Source organism: Myxocyprinus asiaticus, chromosome 1, assembly GCF_019703515.2.
Source record: "Myxocyprinus asiaticus isolate MX2 ecotype Aquarium Trade chromosome 1, UBuf_Myxa_2, whole genome shotgun sequence".
NCBI classification, from domain to species: Eukaryota; Metazoa; Chordata; class Actinopteri; order Cypriniformes; family Catostomidae; genus Myxocyprinus; species Myxocyprinus asiaticus.
The window spans coordinates 28,160,376-28,185,686 of NC_059344.1; the positions used below are offsets into that span (position 1 = coordinate 28,160,376).

General features: G+C 39.7%; 1 protein-coding gene across 2 annotated transcripts in view; it reads right to left on the reverse strand.

The window, feature by feature from the left end:
* Positions 1–25,311, reverse strand: part of LOC127447476 (disintegrin and metalloproteinase domain-containing protein 10-like) — a 106,441-nt gene that overhangs the window by 25,207 nt on the left and 55,923 nt on the right. For both annotated transcript variants that reach the window (XM_051709504.1, XM_051709419.1), the window contains exons 3-4: positions 23,467–23,585; positions 14,388–14,546 (exon numbers count right to left, since the gene is read on the reverse strand). In XM_051709504.1, the coding sequence (XP_051565464.1) occupies positions 14,388–14,546; positions 23,467–23,585 (278 nt within the window). The remainder of the gene's footprint in view (positions 1–14,387; positions 14,547–23,466; positions 23,586–25,311) is intronic.

A 25,311-nucleotide genomic window follows, 5' to 3' on the forward strand; every position in this document is an offset into this window, starting at 1 on the left:
AAGCTACAGGGGCTTTTTATAGTGCTCATATCAAGAGATAAAACACCATAACTATAGGAATTAATGGTCACTTCCCCCAAATTTGGTTCAGGTGGTATTCTGGTGTAGAGCATATTTTCATGAACAAATGAATGACCAGCAGAAGACCTACTCATCTCACAGGTTAGGTAAGGACAACCTGGATAGGCTGCTAACCAATGACAAAAATAACACAATATCAAGATCGTATGTGTGCAGCTTTGGCACACCAGTCTAATTGTTCACAGTGAGTTTTGGCTGAGGGATGAGGTGATGGCTTCTCCACCCCAGTATGGTCAGACATCAGAGACAGCAGAGCTCTGAAACATCACTCATCATCTATGGACCTTAGTCAGGGTACACTCCATATTACATTTTTCACAATTGAAAATTAGGCTCTAAAGGGAGACGTGTACAGCCTGTTCAATGGGTTGTACTGTTTAATATTTATGAGATGATCATTCAGCTGATGGAACATTACAAATAGGCCATGCCAAAAGAAAACCAGGTAATAAAAACTCGAGTAAAATTGGGTTGCGATTATCAGCCATGGCCTAGAACATTTAGACAGTTTAAGCTGAATGGACAACCCCCTTGAATGGAATGCAGGTAAACCCCTTACAGCCTCGTTTTCAATAGCGAAAAATTACAAGTAATTAAATGGCATCTACCCAGACTACGGTCTTTAAATAACTCCTCAGAGAACAAAAACCACACACAGACAATAAGCAATCCTGCAACAATCCTGCATGAATCACTCTTTTAATAATCTCTAGTGAATGGGGGCCAATTTCTGAATGTTAAAATATGGTTTCAAAAGAATAGCCACAAGACATTAATAATACATATGTAAACAACATGATTCTAGTCTGATAAAATCACTTACAGTTGAAGTCAGAAGTTTACATACACCTAATACATTTAAACCCAATTTTCACAATTTCTGACATTTAATTGTAGAAAACATTCCATATTTTAGGTCAATTAGGATCACTACTTTATTTTAAGAATGTGAAATGTCAGAATAATAGTAGAGAGAATGATTTATTTCAGTTTTTATAACTTTCATCACATTCCCAGTGGGTCAGAAGTTTACATACACATTGTTAGTATTTGGTATCATTGCCTTTAAATTGTTTAACTTGGGTCAAACATTTTGGATAGCCTTCCAGAAGTTTCTCACAGTAAGTTGCTGGAATTTTGGCCCATTCCTCCAGACAGAACTGGTGTAACTGAGTCAGGTTTGTAGGCCTCCTTGCTCGCACACACTTTTTCAGTTCTGCCCACAAATTTTCTATCAGATTGAGGTCAGGGCTTTGTGATGGCCACTCCAATACCTTGACTTTGCTGTCCTTAAGCCATTTTGCCACAACTTTGGGAGGTATGCTTGGGGTCATTGTCCATTTGGAAGATGAATTTGCAACCGAGCTTTAACTTCCTGGCTGATGTCTTGAGATGTTGCTTCAATATATCCACATAATTGTCCTTCCTCATGAAGTCATCTATTTTGTGAAGTGCACCAGTCCCTCCTACAGTAAAGCACCCCCACAACATGATGCTGCCACCCCCATGCTTCACGGTTGGGATGGTGTTCTTCGGCTTGCAAGCCTCACCCTTTATCCTCCAAACATAACGATGGACATTATGGCCAAACAGTTAAATTTTTGTTTCATTAGACCAGAGGACATTTTTCCAAAAAGTAAGATCTTTGTCCCCATGGGTGCATTTGCAAACTGTAGTCTGGCTATTTTATGGCAGTTTTGGAGCATTGGCATCTTCCTTGCTGAGCAGCATTTCAGGTTATGTCAATATAGGACTCGTTTTACTCTGGATGCAGATATTTGTCTACCTGTTTCCTCCAGCTTCTTCACAAGGTACTTTGCTGTTGTTCTGGGATTGATTTGCACTTTTCACACCAAACTACATTCATCTCTAGGAGACAGAATGAGTCCCCTTCATGAGCGGTATGATGGTTGAGTGGTCCCATGGTGTTTATACTTGCGTACTATTGTTTGTACAGATGAACGTGGTACCTTCAGGCATTTGGAAATGTCTCCCAAGGATGAACCAGACTTGTGGAAGTCCACAATTATTTTTTTTTCTGAGGTCTTGGCTGATTTCTTTTGATTTTCTCATGATGTCAAGCAAAAAGGCACTGAGTTTGAAGGTAGGCATTAAAATACATCAACAGGTACACCTCCAATTCAGCACACCTCCTATCTGAAGCTAATTGTCTAAAGGCTTGAAATCATTTTCTGGAATTTTCCAAGCTGCTTAAAGGCACAGTTAACTTAGTGTATGTAAATTTCTGACCCACTGGAATAGTGAAATAGTCAATTAAAAGTGAAACAATCTGTCTGTAAACAATTGTTGGAAAAATTACTTGTGTCAGGCACAAAGTAGATGTCCTAAACTAATTGCCAAAACTATAGTTTGCTAATAGGGCTGCAACAACTAATCGATAAAATCGATAATAATCGATTATGAAAATCGTTGTCAACGAATGTCATTATCGATTAGTTGGTCTACTCCCGTCACAGGAAGCGTTTACTGATGACGTCACTTTCATGAAAACACAGTCACACGCGAAATGGCAAGAGAGTACAGATCAACCGGCGGCAGAAAAAGTGTGCGCCCCAAGTCATCCAAGGCATGGGAGCATTTGACATTAAATGCAGCAAAGACGATTGTAACCTGCAAGTTATGCGAAGCTGAGCTTGTGTGGCACGTAAGTACCACAGTGATGCACGAGCACATGAAATGAAAACACGTTGGTGTCACGTATGAAGGTGAAACATCAGCGCGGTAAGTAAAAACTGTGTATATCCTCATATGAAGATGTGAAAATGGTATAGTCTAGTTTAATTCAATGCTATTGTTTAAACGGCTTTGTTTACTAACTTCGGGACAGTCATACTAGATCTATTTTGTCTCGAGCATCAGGTTGCGCAATCAGCTCACTCGCAACATAGTGATGGATTAAAATAGTGCTACCACAGAAATAGGTTAAATTAAAACGGTGTGAACAAAGTGAAGCACTAAATCTAAAGGCAGTTAATAACAGCAGCAGTAAAAGATTGTTTTTTTTAGTCTCTGTAGTGGTTTTCAGCACTTGTGCACTAATGCATAATTTTTCCTGTCCTTTTAATCAAACCTGTTAGCTTGCTGTGTTTTTCCTTTCCGTTTTCTTTTTATAGTATTTGTCTACTATTAATTTTACCTGTTTTTCAAACGCGATCTACTGCGGCTCTACTACGTTCACACGCTTGTTTTCAGTCTTTCTATATTTAATTTATCTATATGTCCTTTACTTATTATTCAAAATTAAATAAATTATATTTTTACATGTTTATATCTCCACATCTGAACAACATGTCTGTGTAACAATTTCTAACTAAAATTGTTAAAACATAATATGCTGTATTAATTATAGATTATTTAGATTTTTTATATTAATCATGGTTGTCAACTTGACATCAGCAATTATCATTCAATATAATGCAAATATTGATTTACACATAAATTGCTTCTCCTTGCATACTCCACTGAAGGTGCTGCCTTCGATTCAGCTTCGGTGAAGTCCTTCCAAACCACAGCAGTTGAACAGCTTCAAAACAGATGGAAGGAAACACTCTTAGATCAGGTAGCTAATCCTGTGATTCTCTCCTCTGCTTTGGACCCAAGGTTCAGAAGACTGAAATTTCTGTCACCTGAGCAAATTATAACTGTGCAAGCTAAAGTGCAAACTGAAGCACTTGCAGCAATAAGGGAGATGGTGCAGCAGCAGCAAATGACCACCTCAGCCATAAGAACTGCAGCTGAACCTGCAACATCTTTGCTTGACTCACTCCTTGAGTCTGGAGGCAACAGTGAGGAAGAGAGCAGAGAGGAGAAAGCTGAGGAGGACCTCAACACTCAAATAAGAAATGAAGTAACATAGCTTGCAAAATGAGAGCCAGCCTCAGCCCGAAGCATGTGAACATGCTGACATTTTTACATTCCAATTCAAAGTTTTGGAAGAGTGAATGAGAAACATGTTCGTAACACTGAACAGTGAGTTTTCCTCTTCTTCTGCATTTTACCTCTGTATCAAACAGAAACATTTGTTGTTTGTTTGTTTGTTTATAATTTTTATATTTCAACTAATTCTGCTGCTTAATATCTTATTACAAACATGTTTGTTTCCTAATTTCATAATGTGAATTTATATGAGTACAACTCAATACTTGTTTATTTATATTTTGGATATTTAAAGTTTTACTGTTTAAAAACTGGACAAACATTTGTGTTTTATTTAAGGTTTAATATGTCAAAAAGATTTAGTAAACCTCAGTGTGGCTTTTGCACTTTTTAAAAGTACACTTTTACACATAAATACCCTGATTTAGTGTTTTATTTGGTTATAATAAACAAATCTAATTGAAAAATTGTTTAGCTTTTTATCCAATTAATCGATTATCAAAATAATCATTAGTTGCAGCCCTATTTGCTACTATTAAATCTTTGGAGTGGTTAAAAAATGAGTTTTAATGACTTACATTTAAGTGTATGTAAACTTCTGTCTTCAACTGTACTAAACTTTTCTGTGTAAAGTTATAGCCAATTTTATAAATTCGTTGCCATGATGATATAGTCAACAAACCCTAAAATTACTGTAAAAATGACAATTTAAACAACTTAACAGCTCAAAAAATACAAGAGTTTTAAATGAGTTAATGTTAGTGCTTTTATAAAATTATAAGCTTCACATTTCTGCCTTTAAACCCACCAAAAACTGGCCCCATCCACATCCATTGTAAACGCCTATCCGTAACCTTGCTTTTTGCTTTTTTTTTTTTTTTTTTGTTTTTTTTTTTTTTAAGTAAAGGAGGGATGAGTCTAAATACATTTTTGTGGTAATCAACATTATGCCACAAATGCTGTAGATTGAGCTCAACTTGTATTGAACCCGGAACATTCCTTTAATGCATGAACTGGCTGTGGTGGTAGGATAATGTTAGGATAATACAACACAATCAACAGTACTCTTGCATTGTACTTAAAGAATAGGAGTACCGTCAATTGTATTGTATTGCTTTTTTCATATGGTGTAGTACATAGTCATTCTTGTGTATTGTTTGTGTATATATAGTACATTCTGTGTAATGTCATACCAAAAGTATCTGATATGACATGTCTACTTGTTGGAGCAAACCACCAAGACAAATTCCTTGTAAGCACAACTTACTTGGCCAATAAATAGAATTTTGATTCTTCTTTTAGCATGTAAAGACAATGAGTCAACAAAAACTGCTCTTTCACATTAGGCCACTGAGGAGAGGAGAATATATTGGGGGATAAAAGCAACCTGGTCTCTTCATGAGACAATACAACGATACTTGAAATGAGCTGCATGGTCGAGTTGCCAGAAAGAAGCCAATGCCACAAAAAAGCCCGGTTACAATATGCCTGACAACACCTTGACACGCCTCACAGCTTCTGGCACGCTGTAATTTGGAGTGACAAGACAAAAATAGAGCTTTATGGTCACAACCATAAGCGCTATGTTTGGAGAGGGGGTCAACAAGTATTGTGCTCCTTGAAACAACCGCTCTTTTTCCAGAGCAGCCTGCATTTCTCCTGAGGTTACCTGTGGGTTTTTCTTAGCATCCCGAACAATTCTTCTGGCAGTTGTGGCTGAAATCTTTCTTGATCTACCTGACCTTGGCTTGGTATCAAGAGATCCCTGAATTTTCCACTTCTAATAAGTGATTGAACAGTACTGACTGGCATTTTCAAGGCTTTGGATTTCTTTTTATATCCTTTTCCATCTTTATAAAGTTCCATTACCTTGTTACGCAGGTCTTTTGACAGTTCTTTTCTGCTCCCCATGGCTCAGTATCTAGCCTGCTCAGTGCATCCACGTGAGAGCTAACAAACTCATTGACTATTTATACGCAGACACTAATTGCAATTTAAAAAGTCACAGGTGTGGGAAATTAACCTTTAATTGCAATTTAAACCTGTGTGTGTCACCTTGTGTGTCTGTAACAAGGCCAAACATTCAAGGGTATGTAAACTTTTGATCAGGGCCATTTGGGTGATTTCTGTTATCATTATGATTTAAAAAGGAGCCAAACAATTACGTGATATTAATTGGCTTCATATGATCACTATCCTTAAATAAAAGAAAATAAATTCATATTTTCAAAAACAATGCCAAAATGTCACAATTTCTGCCAGGGTATGCAAACTTTTGAGCACAACTGTATTGTGATACTGTGATTCTGTAAGTATTGCAATTTGATATAACAACTCCTCAAAAAGATACAAATAAACGTTGTTAACTCCATTTTCTCAGAAAGAAATGTCTATTAAAGAACAGTAGAGTCTGAAATGACAATTGTTTCACACTGTAATATATAACTTGCAGGAAAAAGGTAGGGATGTGCAAAACTACTAATTTAAAACTACCAGTCAGTGCGTTGTCTGGACTAGTTAGTGCAAAGAACCCATGTTATAAGGCTGCATTATGTCTTTTTGTATTCAACAAATAAATATCTACATATATCATTTTAACTTAAAGCTAATTTTGTTATTTTAGAATATAAAATCTAACATATATTACCATAAGCTATTACTATTATCATAATGATAATATATGATAATGATGAACAGACAATGGATGCTAGAGTAAATTGTTCAAGAACCTTTTCTGGGGCTGTACTGAATTATGACACACATGACAATTCTCCTGTAGTCCCAATATGGTTGCATTTTATTTGCATATACATCATGAGAAAGTCTGAGATCCTATGCAGCGTTCTCATAGACAACTCTATTCTTACAAACTGCTCCCAGATGACTGACAGAGAAAGAAAAGTGAGAACTCACCATTTGTGCGTTCCGTGAGACACGACAGAGCAGCGCATGTTGGATCCAAAGCGCAATTGAAATTCTTAACAAAAAAACAAATCAAACACATGCATTGCCGGCAATTCTTTCGTCTGTTCTTCAAAATATAATCAGGTGTGTTTCCTCAGGCACGTGTCTTTGTGTCTAAGGGCATTTCTTGTCGACAGTGGCAGGTAAATGTGCAAAATTACCCGCCAATGCACATGAATACCCTGGCTGTTAAATTATAAATATTGCTGGGGCACGACATGTAGTTTATGGCATCCAACAGTTTGATAAGCCTTTTTACAGCTAAACTATTTATTAAAGAAGTGTCAAGCAGAATCTGCAGTGACTTCTGACAAATACACTCCACTACACCTCTCAAATAAACTCAAATAAACAACAGGCTCTGCTTGAGCTCCACTAAGATCAGGAACACTGCTTCCATGAGGTCCTTAGAGCTCAGGCAGAGGACCAGCAGGCCATTCGGAGCCTTCTCAACCAGGAGAAAGCCCCGGCAGCGACCCCCGACAACAGCAGCCCCCTGCCCACGCCCACGCTGATAAAGATGGGGGCGGAAGATGACCCAGAAGCCTTCCTCGACTTGTTCGAGTGCACCGCTGAAATCTGGGGCTGGCCGCACGCTCAGTGGGCGGCCCGGCTCATCCCTTTGCTGTCAGGGGAAGCCCAGCTTGCAGCACAACAACTGCCGGTGGCTAATCTCCTGGTCTACAGCAACCTGAATAAGACCATCCTGTAGCGGGTCGGCCAGAGCCCAGAGCAATACCGACAACTGTTCCGCACGTTGAAGCTGGAAGGAGCCGGCTGCCTGTTCGCCTTCTCTCAGTGGCTCCGTGATGCCTGCCGGAAATGGCTGCTGGCGGGGGACCGCGACGTCGAGGAAGTGGTCGACCAAGTGGTGCTGGAACAGCTGATCCGCTGGCTTCCAGTAGGGACGGCAGAATGGGTCCAGTGCCATCGCCCGGCATGCAAGCGGTCCAGCTGACGGAGGACCATATGGCGGCGTGCCCAAGGGCGGAAGAGCCCTCTCCCTCCCATCTCTCCCACTCCCCCCTCCCCTCTCACTCTGTCCTCTCTCCAGGCCCTGTTCCTGCACCCCGGAGGCGTGGAAATCGCCGCCAAAGCCGGCTCCTCACTGCCTTACCGCTCTACCCCTCAGGTGGATGTACCCGCCCCTTCAACTGTGGGCATAGCACCTTGGCCAGCCTGCTGGCGTTGTGGGGATCCGGAACACTTCCGGGATCAGTGTCCTGTGATGGAGCTGGGAACTGTAGTCCGGATCCCCGACGCACCACAGGCTGCCCCTGATCAGGCTGGAGGGTAAAGGATACCGGTAAGAGTCCAGGGGAGTATACACCAAGCCTTGGTGGACACGGGTTGTAACCAGACCACTATCCACCAAAGCTTGGTTCAACACAAGGCTTTGGGCACAACTAAAAGCGTGAGGGTGAAATGTGTACATGGGTATATTCACAACTACCCTGTGGTGACCCATATTATTAAATTTCAGAGAACAAAGCATAGAGTGGAGGCCGTGGTTAGTTCCCGCCTCGCCCATCCGCTGATTTTGGGGACTAATTGGCCTGAGTTCAGAAATGTATTAAAGGGATTATGCACGGATGGGTCCTGCACAAAAGCGACGAGATGTGAAATGTGCGATGCTCTAGCAGGGGAGGTGGAGCTGGGGCCATCTTCATCGGCTCCACGTCAGGATGACATGGGGGGAGAGGCTGCAGCTTCTCCCATCCTCGGGGGATTTCCCGAAGGGGATTTCTCTTTGGAGCAGTCGCGAGATGAAACCCTCAAGCACGCCTTCGACCAAGTGAGAGTGATCAATGGTCAACAACTCCAGCCGAATGTCGCTCTTTCATTTCCTATTTCGCAATTATAAACAAGCAGTTGTATAGAGTGACACAGGATGCTCAAACTAAGGAAGATACAACCCAGCTCTTAATACCACGGAGCCGCTGGGAAATGGTGTTCCAGGTGGCTCATTATAATCCCATGGCGGGGCATCTAGGAGAAAGAAAAACACTGAACCGACTAATAGCCCGTTTTTATTGGCCGGGCATTGCCGGCGATGTTCGCAGGTGGTGTGCGGCTTGCCGTGAATGTCAGCTGGTGAACCCGACGGCCAAAAGCACCATTGCGCCCTCTTCTGCTGATCGGGGTCCCCTTCGAGAGAATTGGCATAGACATCGTCGGGCCATTAGAGCAGTCAACACGTGGACATCGCTTTGTATTGGTCCTACTGGAATATGCAACGTGATATCCGGAAGCAGTGCTCCTGCACAACATCTCAGCACGCAGTGTTGCGGAGGCACTCTTCAAAATAATCTCCCGGGTGGGGATTCCGAAAGAAATCCTCACCGATCAGGGCACAACCTTTATGTCACGGACTCTACGCGAGCTTCACGAATGATTGGGCATTAAGTCAATTCACACCAGCGTTTACCATCCACAAACAGATGACCTGGTGGAGTGATTTAACAAAACCCTTAAAAATATGATTCGTAAGTTTGTGCACGAGGATGCTAGAAATTGGGACAAATGGCTCGATCCCGTTATTCGCAGATTGAGAGGTCCCGCAAGCCTCCACTGGGTTTTCCCCATTCGAGCTGCTCCACGCGTTGTGCTTGACATCACACGCGAAGCTTGGGAGGAGGGACCTTCAACCATTAAGAATGAAATTCAATACGTTCTTGATCTTAAAGCAAAACTCCACACCTTGGGGCAACTAACACAGGAGAATTTGCTCCAAGCTCAAGAACGACAGAGCCAACTGTATAACAGGGGAACTCGGCTACGGGAACTTGCACTGGGAGATGAGGTACGCGTATTACTCCCCACATCGAGTTCCAAATTACTGGAAGGACCCTTTGAGGTCACACAACGAGTGGGGGATCTTGATTATGAGGTAAAGTGGACTGACAGAGGGGGTGCGCATCAAATTTATCACCTCAACCTCCTGAAATTGTGGAGGGAGGCGGCCCCTGTGTACGTTGGCTATGGTAGTTCCGGAGAGGGCAGAGCTCGGGCCGGAGGTAAACACAAAACACAATCACGTCACCCTGGTCACTTGTGGAGACCATCTCTCACCATACCAACTCGCAGAGGTTGCCAAACTACAACAAGAATTTGCAGATGTGTTTTCCCCTCTACCGGGTTGCACGAACGTCATCCAGCACCACATCGAGACCGAGCTGGGGATAGTGGTACGTACCCGTCCCTACCGATTGCCCAAACATAAAAAAAAATTGTCCGGGAAGAATTGGATGCAATGCTCGATATGGGAGTAATAGAGGAATCCCACAGCGACTGGTCCAGCCCAGTTGTTCTGGTTCCTAGGAGCGACGGGTCTGTGTGGATTATAGAAAAGTCAACGCGGTGTCTAAATTTTATGCCTACCCAATGCCTCATATTGATGAGTTACTCAATTGGTTAGGCACTGCTCGTTTTTACTCGACACTGGATTTGACAAAGGGTTATTGGCAGATCCCCTTGACACTAATTTCCTGTGAATAAACTGCTTTCTCCACACCATTCGGATTACACCAATTTGTTACACTTCTGTTCAGTTTGTTTGGGGCTCCGGCCTCGTTTCAGCGCTTCATGGACTGAATCCTCAGACCGCATTCGGCTTACGCCGCTGCCTATTTGGATGACATCATCATTTATAGCAATGATTGGCAGCGGCATATGCAGCATCTGAGGGTGGTTCTGAGGTCGCTGCGACAGGCGGGGCTCACAGCAAACCCTAAGAAGTGCGCAATTGGGCGGATGGAGGTATGGTATCTGTGGTTCCACTTGGGCCACGGGCAGGTGCGTCCCCAAATTGACAAGACGGTGGCGATTGCGACCTGCCCGAGACCCAAGATTTGTGCCTAACTATTCGGACGTCACCAGCCCGCTGACTGATCTCACTAAAAAGGGAGCTCCAGGCCTGGTCCAGTGGACGGAGCAGTGCCAACAGGCATTTACGCAGGTTAAAGCCGCACTTTGCGCACTTTGCGCTTTTTCATGCACCTAATTTCTCTCTCCCTTTTGTATTGCAGACGGACGCTTCAGACAGGGGGCTGGGGGCCGTACTCTTGCAGGTGGTGGAGGGGGAGGAGCGCCCAGTGCTGTACATCAGCCGCAAACTCTCCTTGAGGGAAACAAAGTACAGCAGCATGGAAAAGGAGTGTCTGGCCATCAAATGTGCAGTCCCCACTTTCCATTACTACCTGCTGGGGCAGGCCTTCACCCTCTGCTCAGATCACACCCCACTCCAATGGCTCCACCGCATGAAGGATACCAATGCGTGGATCACCCAGTGGTATCTGGCTCTCCAGCCCTTTAAATTCAAGGTGGTCCACAGACCGAGGTCGCAGATGGCTGTCGCTGACTTCCTTTCCAGAAATGGGTGAGGAGTGGTAGACAGTCGGGTGGTGGGGATATGTGGCAGCAGGGGCGTGGTCGAGCATCCGTCCAGGGAGAGAGAAAGCGGTAAGGGCGCTGACACCTGAGCTAAACTATGTCTAACACCTGTCTCTAATTCCAGAGAGCATGGGGAGAACGGCATATAAGCAGCCACGCCACCAGCAGACAGGGAGAGTGTCAGGGGCAAGAAACCTTACTGTGGAGCTGATGAGCTATTGTTGTGAAACTGATGATTTAATATTGTGAAACTGAAGAGTTATTATTGTGAATCTGCCGAGTCATTGTGAAGCTGTAAAGCACTGGAGTATATTAATTAAAGCCTTATCTGTGAGGAAACTGCTCTCCTGTGTCCTCCTGCTGTGAAGGTCTTTTACACTATATTTATCTATTAATCATGGAGTATTAAGATAAACATGATTTTTTTTATTTATTTTTTTTATCAGGGAGATGATTTTGAAATCGTTTTGCTCAAGAATCGTGATTTGTAACAATCACATTTTTTTTCCCAGCCCTATCACTGTGCACACTCTACTAATAAGCTAATAAAATAATTTCATCTCAGATCAGTGTTTCATGTGCTTTTATTTATTTGGCAAGTAGTCTTGTAATATGATGCATGATGGACAGTTAGACATTCATTAATTACAAAATAAACACCAACAGCAATCTGGAGGTGGATTTCAGCTGTTCAATGATTTATTACTTCTCATATAATTACATAATTTAATCACAAATCATTTCATGTGCATTTATTTATTTATTTGGCAAGTAGTCTTGTAATAGGCTTGACACTGGGAAGTCAGACGGTCATTTTCAAAAAATAAATACCAACAGAACTCCGTCGCAAACTGGAGGTGGATTTCAGCTGTTCAGCTATTTCTGTTGAGTTCTGTTGTTGTTTATTTTGTGAAAATGACCATCTGACTCCTCAATATTCAGCCTATTACTACTTGCCAAATAAATGGACATGAAACATTGATGAGTTGAAATTATTTTATTAGCTTACTTGTAGAGATCGCACAGTGATCCGAGAAGCAAGAGATACGACTCGCAGAACACGGATGAGCGGTCTGATACGTCTTAATCTTCGGATGTGCAGTTGTTAGAGAGCAATATCTGACCACTGGATGGTGCCATTGACCAATCAGAATAGAGTATTCCAGAGAGACGTGTTATAATTTGATAACAACCGGCTGACTGTACAAACTATTTAACAAGGAAAGCAAGTCAAATCAATTTGTTATCTGTTTTTTTTTCTTTTACTCCAAGCAGCTAATCTTTGACAAGGCAATGATCTCTTTTTAACAGTATTTGGGGATGTAATTTTAGGAGCTTTCATAAGCTTGTTGGGCAACACTACGCAGGGCCCCAGACTGTGACTAAAATGGTCACAAATGCAACCAAAAATAATTGATTACAACAATAATTTCGCCATTGGCGATTCGCCAAGTTGTGCACGTTCATATGCAGTTTTGTCAGATATCATCTTGTGAGTTATTGAATTATCTTAAGAGCGCGCACCAGTGTGTCTCGATCTGCTTTCCACCCATTCTGTTTCTGACGAGCTCTCTGCACCGCACGCAACAACAAACCCAGTGTGAGAGAGTCATGAACAAATGACTCTTTTGAACAGGGTCTTCTTCATTAATCACCCGAAAAAAAAAGTTTGAACTCAGAAGCCTTAACAGTTTGAATCACATTCTCAGCGAATCAGCCATCAGTGAGCTTGCAGCTGGGAGTGCAGACATTTCAAAATAGATTCCCATGTGTATTTCGGGCTTCTTTATAATTAAAAGTCCCGTATTGTGTACCACTTTTTTTTCTTCTGGTAATTACTGATTGGGATTGGAGCAGCACAATTAACTGCATCTGGGATTTCAGTCAATTTGCTCTCTTGTAGTCTCTGTGTCTGGGCCATCTGGTAACAGTAAAGAAAGACTAAGGCAATATTTTAAAACAATCAATCAATCAATCTATCTTTCTATCTATCTAATATCCTTATGTTATATCTGTAATGTAGATTCTGAAGAGAAGTACTAAATAAAACAATCTTTTATCTCTTATAATTGTATAAATTATGAAAGGGGTGTGAACATTTATGAGACAAAAGGGAATGCAAACTTATCTTCTCAACTATACTGTTTATTAAACCTCCGATTAATGGGTCATCAGCTGTCTTCCTTTTCTTTGGCTTTCTATTTTGTTTCTGAACAGCAATCTAAATCGAGCAATTCTCTGATTTCGCGACTAAAAACGGCTATTTGGCTCCTTAATGTTTCAGTTTACGAGCCAATGGCTCTTAAGTCATTTTTTTTTAGTCTGGAGCCCTGCTACATTTTGTTAAGAAAATAAGGGACTAATAAAATGCAAAATAGGGAGAGCAAGACAACACATTGTAAGACACCAGGCAAAAGGTGGCTCATTGCTTAAACTGTAATTAAGAGGAGCACTGGTTTATTTTGGTAGCACTGCTTTGTCTCACACTCGATTTCATGCTCATGATCCAAAACAGCTTTTCAAAGGATTATAATGACCATCATAATGTGCTGTGATTCAAACAATAACAGCACTTTCCAGCCAAAAGCAATCACACATGCAATTTGAAACCATCTCCATGATCCAGCCATTTTAACGGCTCTCGTCACTCTCTGGAATGAGTGATTGGAGCCAGACCCATTCAAATGGTCACTCAGACAACATTCATTTATCAATTACACAAAGCAATCATCAGCATGATATGGTTCTTCACCGTGTGCAAAACTGGGTAGACACTATGGAAAGCTGTTTTTTTTATACCTTCATATAATTAAAGCTGCCTGAACAATTGGTTAGCTTTACCATTAGAAAATGGTTGAGTTCATAAACATCAATCAGTGTGACAAGTCTTTTCGATTAATAATGTAAAATGAGTTTGCTTGCTTATTATATTTTGAATCTATAGCATGACCTAGAATCTGAGCACTCTATACAACATATGGCATATCAAATAAGAGCTGATTACAGGATATGATCTAGGTCACATGTACACAAATGTGCTAATATTAGCTCACCGATGTCATCCTCATGGTAGATGACTGAGTGGTAGGGTACATTCTGGTCTTTGAGGTACCTCTCTGAGGGCTCTACATAGTACATGCCATGATGACTCTTAATAAAACCCTCAAACTTCCCATCCACGATAGAGCCATGGGTCAGAGTGCCCTTCTCACCTGAAAGACAAACACAAACCAAAGGTTAAAGACACACTGACAAGGAAAGGCAATTGCAAAGTCATTCTAGACAGAATCAGCACTCTCTTTATGCAGGCAGACAGAATGCATGCCATGAACAATGACATGCATAATGTATAAAGAGGCGCTGCTCTCTGAATCACTTCCATACTTTATGATCCAGTAATTCATTCTTTCACAAATGTCTAAGATGACCTTTTGAATGTTAATGAGCTCTGTAACTCGTGTCTCTGACAATCAAAGGAGACCTGCTTTTCATCTACAAGTGTTATTCTGCTAATCCTTTCCGTTTCATCATGGACTTCATCTAGAGTTGTACCAGTGGGCAGTTGACATTAACATGTAAATTCATTCATTTAGAAAATTAGCAGACACTTTTACCTAAAGCAACAAAAGAGGAATACAACAACAAAAGTGATTAATTCTGAAGAGGCAGTAAATGTCTGAATAAATTGTGCTGCAATACAAAGTTCTAAAACTGATCAAAAAGACACAACAGAGAAGAAAAGGACAGTGGAAAGGCAGTGAAAGAATAGTTTTGAGTGCATTAACTGTTGTAAGTCAAGTGCCCATGGAAGAGATACGTCTTCACACATTTCTTCAAGGTAACAAGAGACTTTGTTGTTGGGTCAGAGTTGGGAAGATCAATCCACCATGGAGGTACAGTGATTGTGAACTGGACAAAAAACAAATAGTGGAGCTTCCTATACTGACAGCACATCCTTGAAAATTTTGGTTCAGTTATTCACAAATAAACCGGCAAGCTCTACATGTGCAAACATGCACACTAACGGGGCTTTTCCACTGCACGGTACAGCTCGACTCGACTCTGCTCACTTTTTGGGGGTTTTCCACTGTGGATAGTACCTGGTACCTGGTCGAGGTTCCAAGTGAGCCGAGCCGATACTAAATGTGATGTCAAAACCCTGCAGATCAAAGATTGATCAGAGAGAATCGTCACTACCAGCGTCACTGGATTTGCGACATGGGACATCAACCCGCTAGTTTTAAATTTAGCAACAGCGATAGCAGTATCATTTGTTCACGTGACTTTCGAATTGTAAAAAAGAAATGGCTGTGCACAAAACCACGCCAGACGTTCCTCTCGTTAGTAGACGAGGAGTACGTTAGTAGCTCTACGGCAGAAGAGGCGGCGCAACTATGACGATCAGCCTATAATCCCACCTACGTTGAGGCTGGACTAAACTGCAGTGGAAAAGCAAGCTCAGAAAAGTAAAGTGAGCAGAGTCGAGTCAAACCGTAACGTGCAGTGGAAAAGTGCCATAAAAGGTCACAGGAATGAGCTGACAAAAAAAGACCATCAAAAGGAGCTGATGTTTGTTATCTTTTGTCCTGGCCATTAGTCTTTCAAAAACTCTTAAGGAAAACATTGTTGCACGTGTTTGAATTTGTCTTTCAACAAATCAGACCCCATTTAGACCTCTGTATTCGATGAGTTTTGAGTGATCTGATGTTCTAAAGTGAACACCATTAAAAAAAGTGCACAAAACGTCTTGTGATCCTATCACTGAAACCACATACAGGTAAGTAATAAACAAACAAACAAAAAAAGTTACCTTAAGAGCTTAAAACTTTGCCAGCTACATGCGGCTTTAAAAGGAAATAACCATCTAATCAGAAAATGTGAAGAAGAAAAAATTGCATACATGCATGCACAAGACTTACCAGAACTTCTTCAGTGTGCCTGTTATCAACATGCAGTGACACAGATGAGTAAAAAAAAAAACACATCTGAAGCTCAGTTAATACAGGTACTCCACTAAAAGAACTTATTCTATTTGAAGTCAGTGTTTGTTCTTTGATTAAAATTGAATTGTATCTGAGAGACAAAGCATGGTGAGTTTTTGTGTCTTTGTCTTTATCATCATGCACTTACACACTGACATTTTGTATAGAGTCATGAAATCAGAGACCCTCACCTCAAAATTCTAACACAAGTCACAGGAGACGCATCTAAGCTATGAAGTGTAAACGGCGGTGTCTTGCCTGACCACTTGTGATCACATCAGCTAAGACAGGTCTAGTACTAGGTGTAAACAGGGACTGAGAGAACAATGAATGAGATGCTTGTAATGTTTCATGAACATTCAAACATGCTCGATTAGAAACAATGTGATAAAACCACTTCAGCTGCTATAAAAGTCAAAAGGGCTGTGAGTTGGCTAAAAACTAAAAGTTACGGTGTGTATCATGGCTGTTTCTCAGGCTCTGAGGAAGACTTTGCAATCAAGTTTCACTCTCCAGAAAGGAACAGGCTCTGAAAGCTCTTGAGTTCCTCATTCCTGAAACTGATAAACACTTTCTCACCCTGTGGAACATTTCTATACTTTTCCCCTCCCTGACCTTCTGCTATCTCCTACTCCCTCACTCACAGATTCAAATAACAGGAAACATGATGAGGTAAAGCATTAAAAATGGTAAGAACTTGCACAAGCAACAGCCATGCTGTAGGATGAACTGAGATAAATTGGACCACTTTCAATCATTCATCTTAATGACAAAATATGGAAACATTTACCAAAATTCAGTGGCAGTGTTAACCACCATGAAAACCATGCAAATGCTATGTCGCAAGCACCTGAATGAATCAATGTGTTGTGTACATCTTGTTACATTACTGATAACACATCCAGCCAGATAATTATGAAAAATTTGTCAAAAAATCCCTTGTCAGGACACAGAGTTTAGATTACATTCTAATGTTACCACATGAAAATAAAAAAATGAATAAACCCGCCCCTGCCTGAATTCACCCTTTACATAAATAGGCACACAATTCTTTTTAAGTAAATGGTCTGAATCTGATCAGTCTAGCTATATTCTGATAAGGATCAGAGCAAAGATTAAATTTAGTTGTGAGTGAAAAAAAAAAAATTGCAGAAAAAAGAAATACTAATGAGAGAAAGACTCTTAATGTATCCATTCCAAATATGTGCCATCCCACCCTACTTCAAACTCTTGGTGGATATTATAGTTTACAAGATCAAGTACTGAATGATGTTTATCCATTAGAGAGTACACTGAGTGCTAATGTGCAAATACAGGCTCAGTGATCACAGTCTGGCCATAGAAAAAGGCAGACACAGACAAACATGGCTTCCAAAGGAAGAACGAGTCTGTGTTCACTGTGACACTGGTGAGGTCGAGACAGAGACACACTGTCTCCTTCACTCTGAGAAATTTACAGAGGTGAGAGAGAAATATTTTGACAAACTCTCAAACCTCATGCCACAGTTTTCCAGTTCAGCAGAAACAGATCAAATGCTGGTGTTACTGGGGGAGGACAAGCCTTAGTTTTCTGTTCTTGGCTTACAGAAGTGGAACCCAACGTGGTTTTCTGTTGTTGTAGCCCATCCGCCTCAAAGTTTGACATGTTGTGCATTTTGAGATGCTATTCTGCTCACTACAATTGTACAGAGGGGTTATCTGAGTTATCGTAGACTTTCTGTCAGCTTGAACCAGTCTGGCCATTTTCCGTTGACCTCCCTCATCAAAAAGGCATTTCCATCCATAGAACTACCGCTCATTGTTTTGTTTTGTTTTGTTTTTTTTGTCAAAAAATACACTCTAGAGACTGTTGCACATAAAAATCTCAGGAGATCAGCAGTTACAGGAATACTCGAACCAGCCCATCTGGCACCAACAATCATGCCACGGTCTAAATCACTGAGATCACATTTTCCCCATTCTGATGGTTGATGTGAACATTAACTGAAGCTCCTGACCCTTATATGCATGATTTTATGCATTGCACTGCTGTCACATGATTGGCTGATTAGATAATTGCATGAATAAACAGATGTACAGGTGTGCCTAATAAAGTGGCCGGTGAGTGTATCTGTGTACATTGTTCATGAATCCATTATTACATAATTAGTCCAATATAATTGAATACAACAATTTATGTACAAATGGGAATTATGTATGATTTACACAGAAATGTGTTCTGCTCATGCTTCATGAATAAGTCCAAATGTTAGTATTGCTACTATGGATATGCTGAACGACTAATTTCACTGACATTTAAATGGACATTTTGAAGCCGACTAGTCTAAAAGAAACCAACCTTCAAAAAACAGTAAAAAAAAAAACAAACTGTTTACACGACCCATTTATATTACTTAATCTATTCCAAATCTGAAGATAAATTCCACTGAAAAGGGGCATTTATTTGCAACGTGCTCAACTGCATTATGATCATTGTATATTAAATATAGAACATGATACGCATTCACTGAATCAACATTAGCGAATATTTAACAGGCATATTTACTGAAAACAACTGAATGAATAGAGCAGGACCAATGGAGCAACCCAGCCTGTTCTAAACGGAATTCACCACGTAAAAGTTACTTAACATATTAAAACAGTCAGGACATTGTTGAAAATAATTAACAGGTAGATTAAGACAAATCGAGAGACAGAAAAAAATGCGCTGAAAATTTGCGGGTATTTCACGACGTGCAGTCATGCATTAGCCATTGATCTAATATGACAGCTGTTTGGTAAAGAACGTTAACCAATAACAGTTACGATGTAAGAAAAAAAAAAAGTAGTTTTAGGATAGAAACATAGGCCTGTGATAGCCTACAATAAACCTAATGTATTCTAAACATGACGTGCACACAGAATAAAAGATAGTTTAACACGTTAAGCAGTCAGTCACCTTGTTGAAAATAGCCTTCTTAATCAGCAGATTAAAAAAATTGCATACATGGTCTAAAACAGTAATTTTCTAGGCTACTTACTCAAAAGCATACATATTTTGATGAGCAAAATTAACACATCAACATGGTCCAGTGAAAGACGGGACTTGACTCACCAGAGGCGTCTATCCTGCGCTTGTAAAAGCCTACACCGCGGAAGAATAACGTACAAGCATGCACAGATTTAAAGACTCAAATGTGAAAACATCTATAGGGACTTTCAAATGTTTGTAAATCTAATTCCCACACCACCGAAGTGATTTCATAACTACTTTGCTGAGTTTGCTTGTCTAGCGAGAAGACATTTTCCAGCATGCACCACGAGTGAGAGAGGGAAGAACCACACGCAGCCTGAGGTAAAATGAAACTTTGTATCTGCTCCAGATATCCTCTTTTTAAAATAATATTTGTATTATTAATTCTATTTAAAATATGTAACATTATACAGCCTCTGTAAAAATATAAAGCCAAATGTAAATGAAATATTAACCGACTAGTAATTCCAATGTCGACTAACAGCATCAGAACCGTTTAGTCAACTAATCAACAAGTCTCGCACATCAATAATTATTACAACTGCATAAATGTATGGTTTAAAACAAAAGATGATTTATTGTAAATTAATAAGCCTGAGACCAGAAACGTCATGAGTCTGGTGTCAGAACTTATTTAAAAATATGAAAAACAAAATTCATAGCAATGAATTCACGATATTTGTGAATAAAACAAAATCTAGTGCTACAACAACTAATCGATAATTATCAATAATGAAAATTATCGACAACTAATTTGATCGATTAGTTAGATATGTGCAGCGAGCACGGAGAAACTCAGTCAGTGACATCACTTTACAGCCCAATGAAAATGTGTTGCATTACAACTCGTTTGAAAAAAAAAAAAAGAGTGCGTGTGCTGTATGATATTGTCTCCAGTGCATAACTTATATTTTGCTACTACTTTCTATGTTTTATAATGTATACATGTTATGAATTAAAAATCAGGTGCATATTTCCATTTCGCAAAACTATCTGTCTTTACCACAAGCAAGCCTCTGTTAAACTGAGCATGCAAGCACGCATCCACGTCAATCAACCCGATCGCAATGGACTTAGATTAAACTTGTACAACATCATTCTGCGATTTTAGTTTTAATGTAATCAATTGTGCAGCTTTCATGGATGTCACACTGATGTCTCAGAGGTCAAAGTGTACCATTTTTTAAGTGTTTTAGATGGTTTCCCCTCATCATGTAAGCACATGTATTACATTGAGCACCCGGATGCGACTTTTCAGCGCAAGACTGAATCTGCACTGCGTTTACAGATGATCGTACTGTATTAAACTATATATAATGTTTAATATAATGCATGCTAAAGGTCCTGATATTTTATAGTCCTGATAATGCTAAATGCACTGTCTGATTTCACCAGTAAATTTATACTATGGCAAATATTATTTTACTGGACAAGCAAATACTAACATTAAAATTGTATTTAAAAAAAAGAAAGAAAGAAAAAAAGAATAGTTTAGAAACATGTAATCAGTGACAAAACAATTTTTAAAACTTTCATTAATTTAAAATACTTAAAATGTATGTAATCAGTGACAGTGCACAAGTATACAGTACGTATCTAAAATAATTATGTATTTTTAAGCTGGGCAGAATTTTTTATATTTCTATTCTGGTGTCAACATTGCCCTCTGCTGAGCTGAATTTTAGTTCCACTCCATCCCCGATGGATCATTTTACATTTTAATGAACAGTACTTTTTGTTGAGTTTTACAAGAAAAGAAACTGTTTCACATAGCTTATGTCCAAAAAGTAATAATAATAATAATAATAAAAAAATTTCAACTTAACTTTCATGATTCAGGCTGTGTTTAAAGTGAGAGTATTGAATTGCGAATTCAGTACAGTAAATCGAAGTCCTTACACCTTTTATCATTTCTGTTTAAAAAAACAAAAAAACACACATTTTAATAATACGACGGTATTTTAGTGCCTTGTTTAAAGTAGTATTAGTATAATGAGTCAAAAAGTCAAAATGTTTTGAGAATAGTCTCATAACATGCCTTTTATGAGAATAAAGTCAAACTTTCAAGCATAAAGTCATAGAATTATGAGTTTAAAGTCATAATATTTTGAGAATAAAGTCAAAATTACAAGAATAAAGTTGTTGCATTATGACAATAAAGTAATATATAGCAAGAATAAAGTAGAAATACTTCACAATATTAAACAGCATGCCATTATCACAATGATAGAACAGATGATGAACCGGCAGCTTCATTAATGCAAGAAATGGACGTAGTGGATTTAGTTAAATCTTACTTTAGGATAAGATTTAGCAAAAAAACAAATCCTTGGTCTTTTGGCACATCAGCATGGATTTATTATTAGTATACGGACACTGCAACGGTTATGTGGAAAATTTAGTTTATTCAGGAGAAAGAACCAGACAGATATTCACGCAGTCCCGCTCGGTGTGGGTGATGCTTGGTCTGCTTTTTTTTGTTCTCAAATCAATACTATAACTGAGGGGATGTTACAACATACAATGTCTTGAAATGGACCTACATAATTCACAGCAGTTCCAGTTATTTTTTGCTTCACTTGTGTAAGCATCTCTCGCCTCACAGGTGCCCACAGGTTGAAAACTCCTGTACTAATGCACACCTCATTCGTGAACAGAGAGCTCACAAAAATTTCCCAACAATTTAAGTTTGGCTAACTTGACAACAAAGTTGTACATCCAGTTTTATCTCCCTTCTTAGTGGTGTTTACTGTCTCCAAAGACCCAGACGCTCCACTTTGCTGTTGTCCACCACATTACTTTGATGTTTCTTTCTTACGACTTATTCTCAAAGTATTACGATTTTATTCTCATGATGCTACGACTTTATTCTCGTAATTTTTACTTCATTCTCAAAATATTATGACTTTATTCTCAAATTCTTACATTTTTTTTGTACTAAAACGCCATTGCATAGTAAAAACAGATCATTAATAATAAGCAAAAATAATCATTAGCTATAACCCTAATAAAGTGATTTTATTTCAGGTGACAAAAAAGGGAAAATAAATGGCTGGAGTAGCTGTGCACCATGTCAGAAATCTTAAACCAATGTCACTACAAGTCCTGCACTCACTCATATCAACAGCTGACATGAACATCTCCTGACAATACCACTTACTATAAAAGATCCTGTGGTGAGCAGGAAATTACATGAATCCATTCAGAGCAATTCCGAGACTGTAAGAACATGTCTGTAGTTTCGGGGGAGATGGTCCAAGTGAATAAGAAGAGAAGAGACAAAGGAAGGTAGTTTTCTACTGTCAGAAGAGAGCCTGTTCTTCATTCTAAATGTATTTGTAATTGCTCAGATCTCACAAATTTGTATCTATCATCAGTCAGCTTCAGTGGCACACTGCCTAAAAACATTATTTCAATACCAGAAGTGGGGGTTTGTTTGTTTTTTTTTGTTTTTTTTTAATCAAATTCAACTCAATGTTAGCACTGTATTCAATAACACCTGCCTCAGAAACATCAAATGCAGAAGTAATCTGACAGCTACAGCAGAGACCCTCCTCCAGGGGAAGCCTAGCTCAAAAACACGTAATGCCTAACAGGAAGACCAGAGGTTGTTCTGTTTGAATGTAAGTCGATGGAGGAGATGCATTAGTGCTCTGCAAAATAAGCGACTTTTGTGTGGAAACTGCCTATAACTTCGTACACTTTCTTCATGGCAGCTAGTCTGCATGTATGCCATGATATATTAATTTTAGAAAGAGCTTTGCTCAAAGTCACAGAAGACAAGTCACAGAAGTTTTGCAACATAGGATTCAATTACGGCACTACCCACTAATTTTTGTGGTCTCCCCTACAGCAACTGGCTGATATGGGTGATACCAACTCCTCCTTGTATTAGAACATTTTTGAAGGATTTTAAAAATGCTCCAACATTTTTTAATTCTGAGGCATTTTTTCCACTTTCAATGCCCCAGACACCCATTCATTTCTGACTCTGATGTACATGTCTACACTCTTCACATTACTCTACAAAGACTTTTACAAAACCTGCAAAAAATACACTGAATGGAGGTCATGTTTCTGTGGCAACCATTCAGAGTGTACAAGTGTGTTTGAGTGCTGGACAGTTGCTGTGCTCACCGTAAATTTCTCCAGTGTAAATGTGAGAGGTGTCGTAGGGGATCTCTTCTCCTGAAACTTCCACCTTTAGATCAGGGGAGAACAGAGAAGTGTCTCTCTTCATCCGCAGGTTAAAATGCCTGATGAAAAGAGATAAAGAGATCAAAATAAATGGACTTCTGTGAGGCTGCTTTTGATATAAAAAAAAAACCCTACACAGTCTGTACCAACACAGGAAGACAAAGGACAGACAATATTTGACATGCTGTTCACAACGCACCTAAATACTAATATTCTGAGCCAAGTCAGGAATACACTGTGTTTTTTGTTCCTGGGTAGTAAGTGTTATTTCCTAATTGCTTATGCCTCAGAAGTATAGAAAATGGATATTATTCCCCACAAACTTTGCTTTTGTGACCAGGACAGTGATATTTTGAAATTTACGTATTTCCAATGAGAAAATGGGCGAATGTGTGTCTTTTCGTTCACATAAAGTCAGAAAAAAACAACAACATATGAATCTAAATTAACATGTATTTATTCAAAGCCGTGCTGGTCCATAATGGTAACCTGTGCTGGTCCATAATGGTAACCCGTCTCTTCCCCTGGCTCACTCGGTGCACCTCAAAGAGGATTACAACAACATCAAAACCTTGCTGGACGCCTTGAAGTATGATGAGTACGGCTGGGAGGTCATAGGAGACTTTAAAATGGTGGCAGTCCTAATGGGTCTCCAAGGCGGTTTTAACAAGTTTCCCTGCTATCTTTGCCTTTGGGACAGCAGGGACACCAAGGCACATTACCACAGGCGGGACTGGCCACAGTGGACCGAGTTCTCTGTGGGGAGGAACAACGTCAAGTGGGAGCCACTGGTGGACCCCCGGAAAGTGCTGATGCCACCGCTGCACATCAAATTGGGCCTTATGAAACAATTTGTCAGAGCTCTAGATAAGGAGTCGGCAGCCTTCAAGTACCTTCAAAACTTCTTCCCTAAGTTGTATGAGGCAAAGGTCAAAGCCGGTGTCTTCGTCGGACCACAGATAAAGAAGGATTTTGGATTCATATGTTGTTATTTTCTGACTTTATGTGAATGAAAAGACAAAAATTCACCCTTCTCCTCATTGGAAATAGGTAAATTTCAAAATATCACTGTCCTGGTCACAAAAGCAATGTTTGTGGGGAATAATAGCCATTTTCTATACTTTTGAGGCATAAGCAATTAGGAAATAACACTTACTTCTCAGGAACAAAAATTGTGTTACATAGTGTTATCATTACAATGCAGAGCATTATTGAAAACTATATAATATATGGGAGAAATGACAAAAACCTGCTAACCGGATTTTCCCACTGGCCAAAAATAGATTTTTTCATTTCCCAGCATTAATTTCTGAATAAAATAATTTCTTCCATTTAGATTACTCCATTTCCCAACAGGCCCATTAGGTCATCAGGTTTCGCCAGGAAACACTACAGTAGGTAGTGATGAGTAACGTGTCTCAAAACGATTCATTTGAGTTATTAACTTGGCACACTTGTACACAGACACTCTGTAAGATGTATGAAGATGCTTAGGAGAGTGTGCTGGGTGTCTAGTAGAAAATATGGTGGATTAAAGAGAAGAAAACATCATTGGGTAAGAACTGTGCATTTTCTGTGCTGATTTTAAGGGGAATATCTGCAGAATGGATTTAAATACGGCAAAAGGTATTGAGAGCACTACACTCTTCTTAGTAGTTAAAAATATTTTCTAATTAGCCAAAATATTTAATAAATGAACACGCAAGGGGTGGGAGGATGTCTGGAATACAGAATTCTGTGCGTACAGATTCCGTGTGAGCCTGCCTATCAATAATTTGTTTAAAA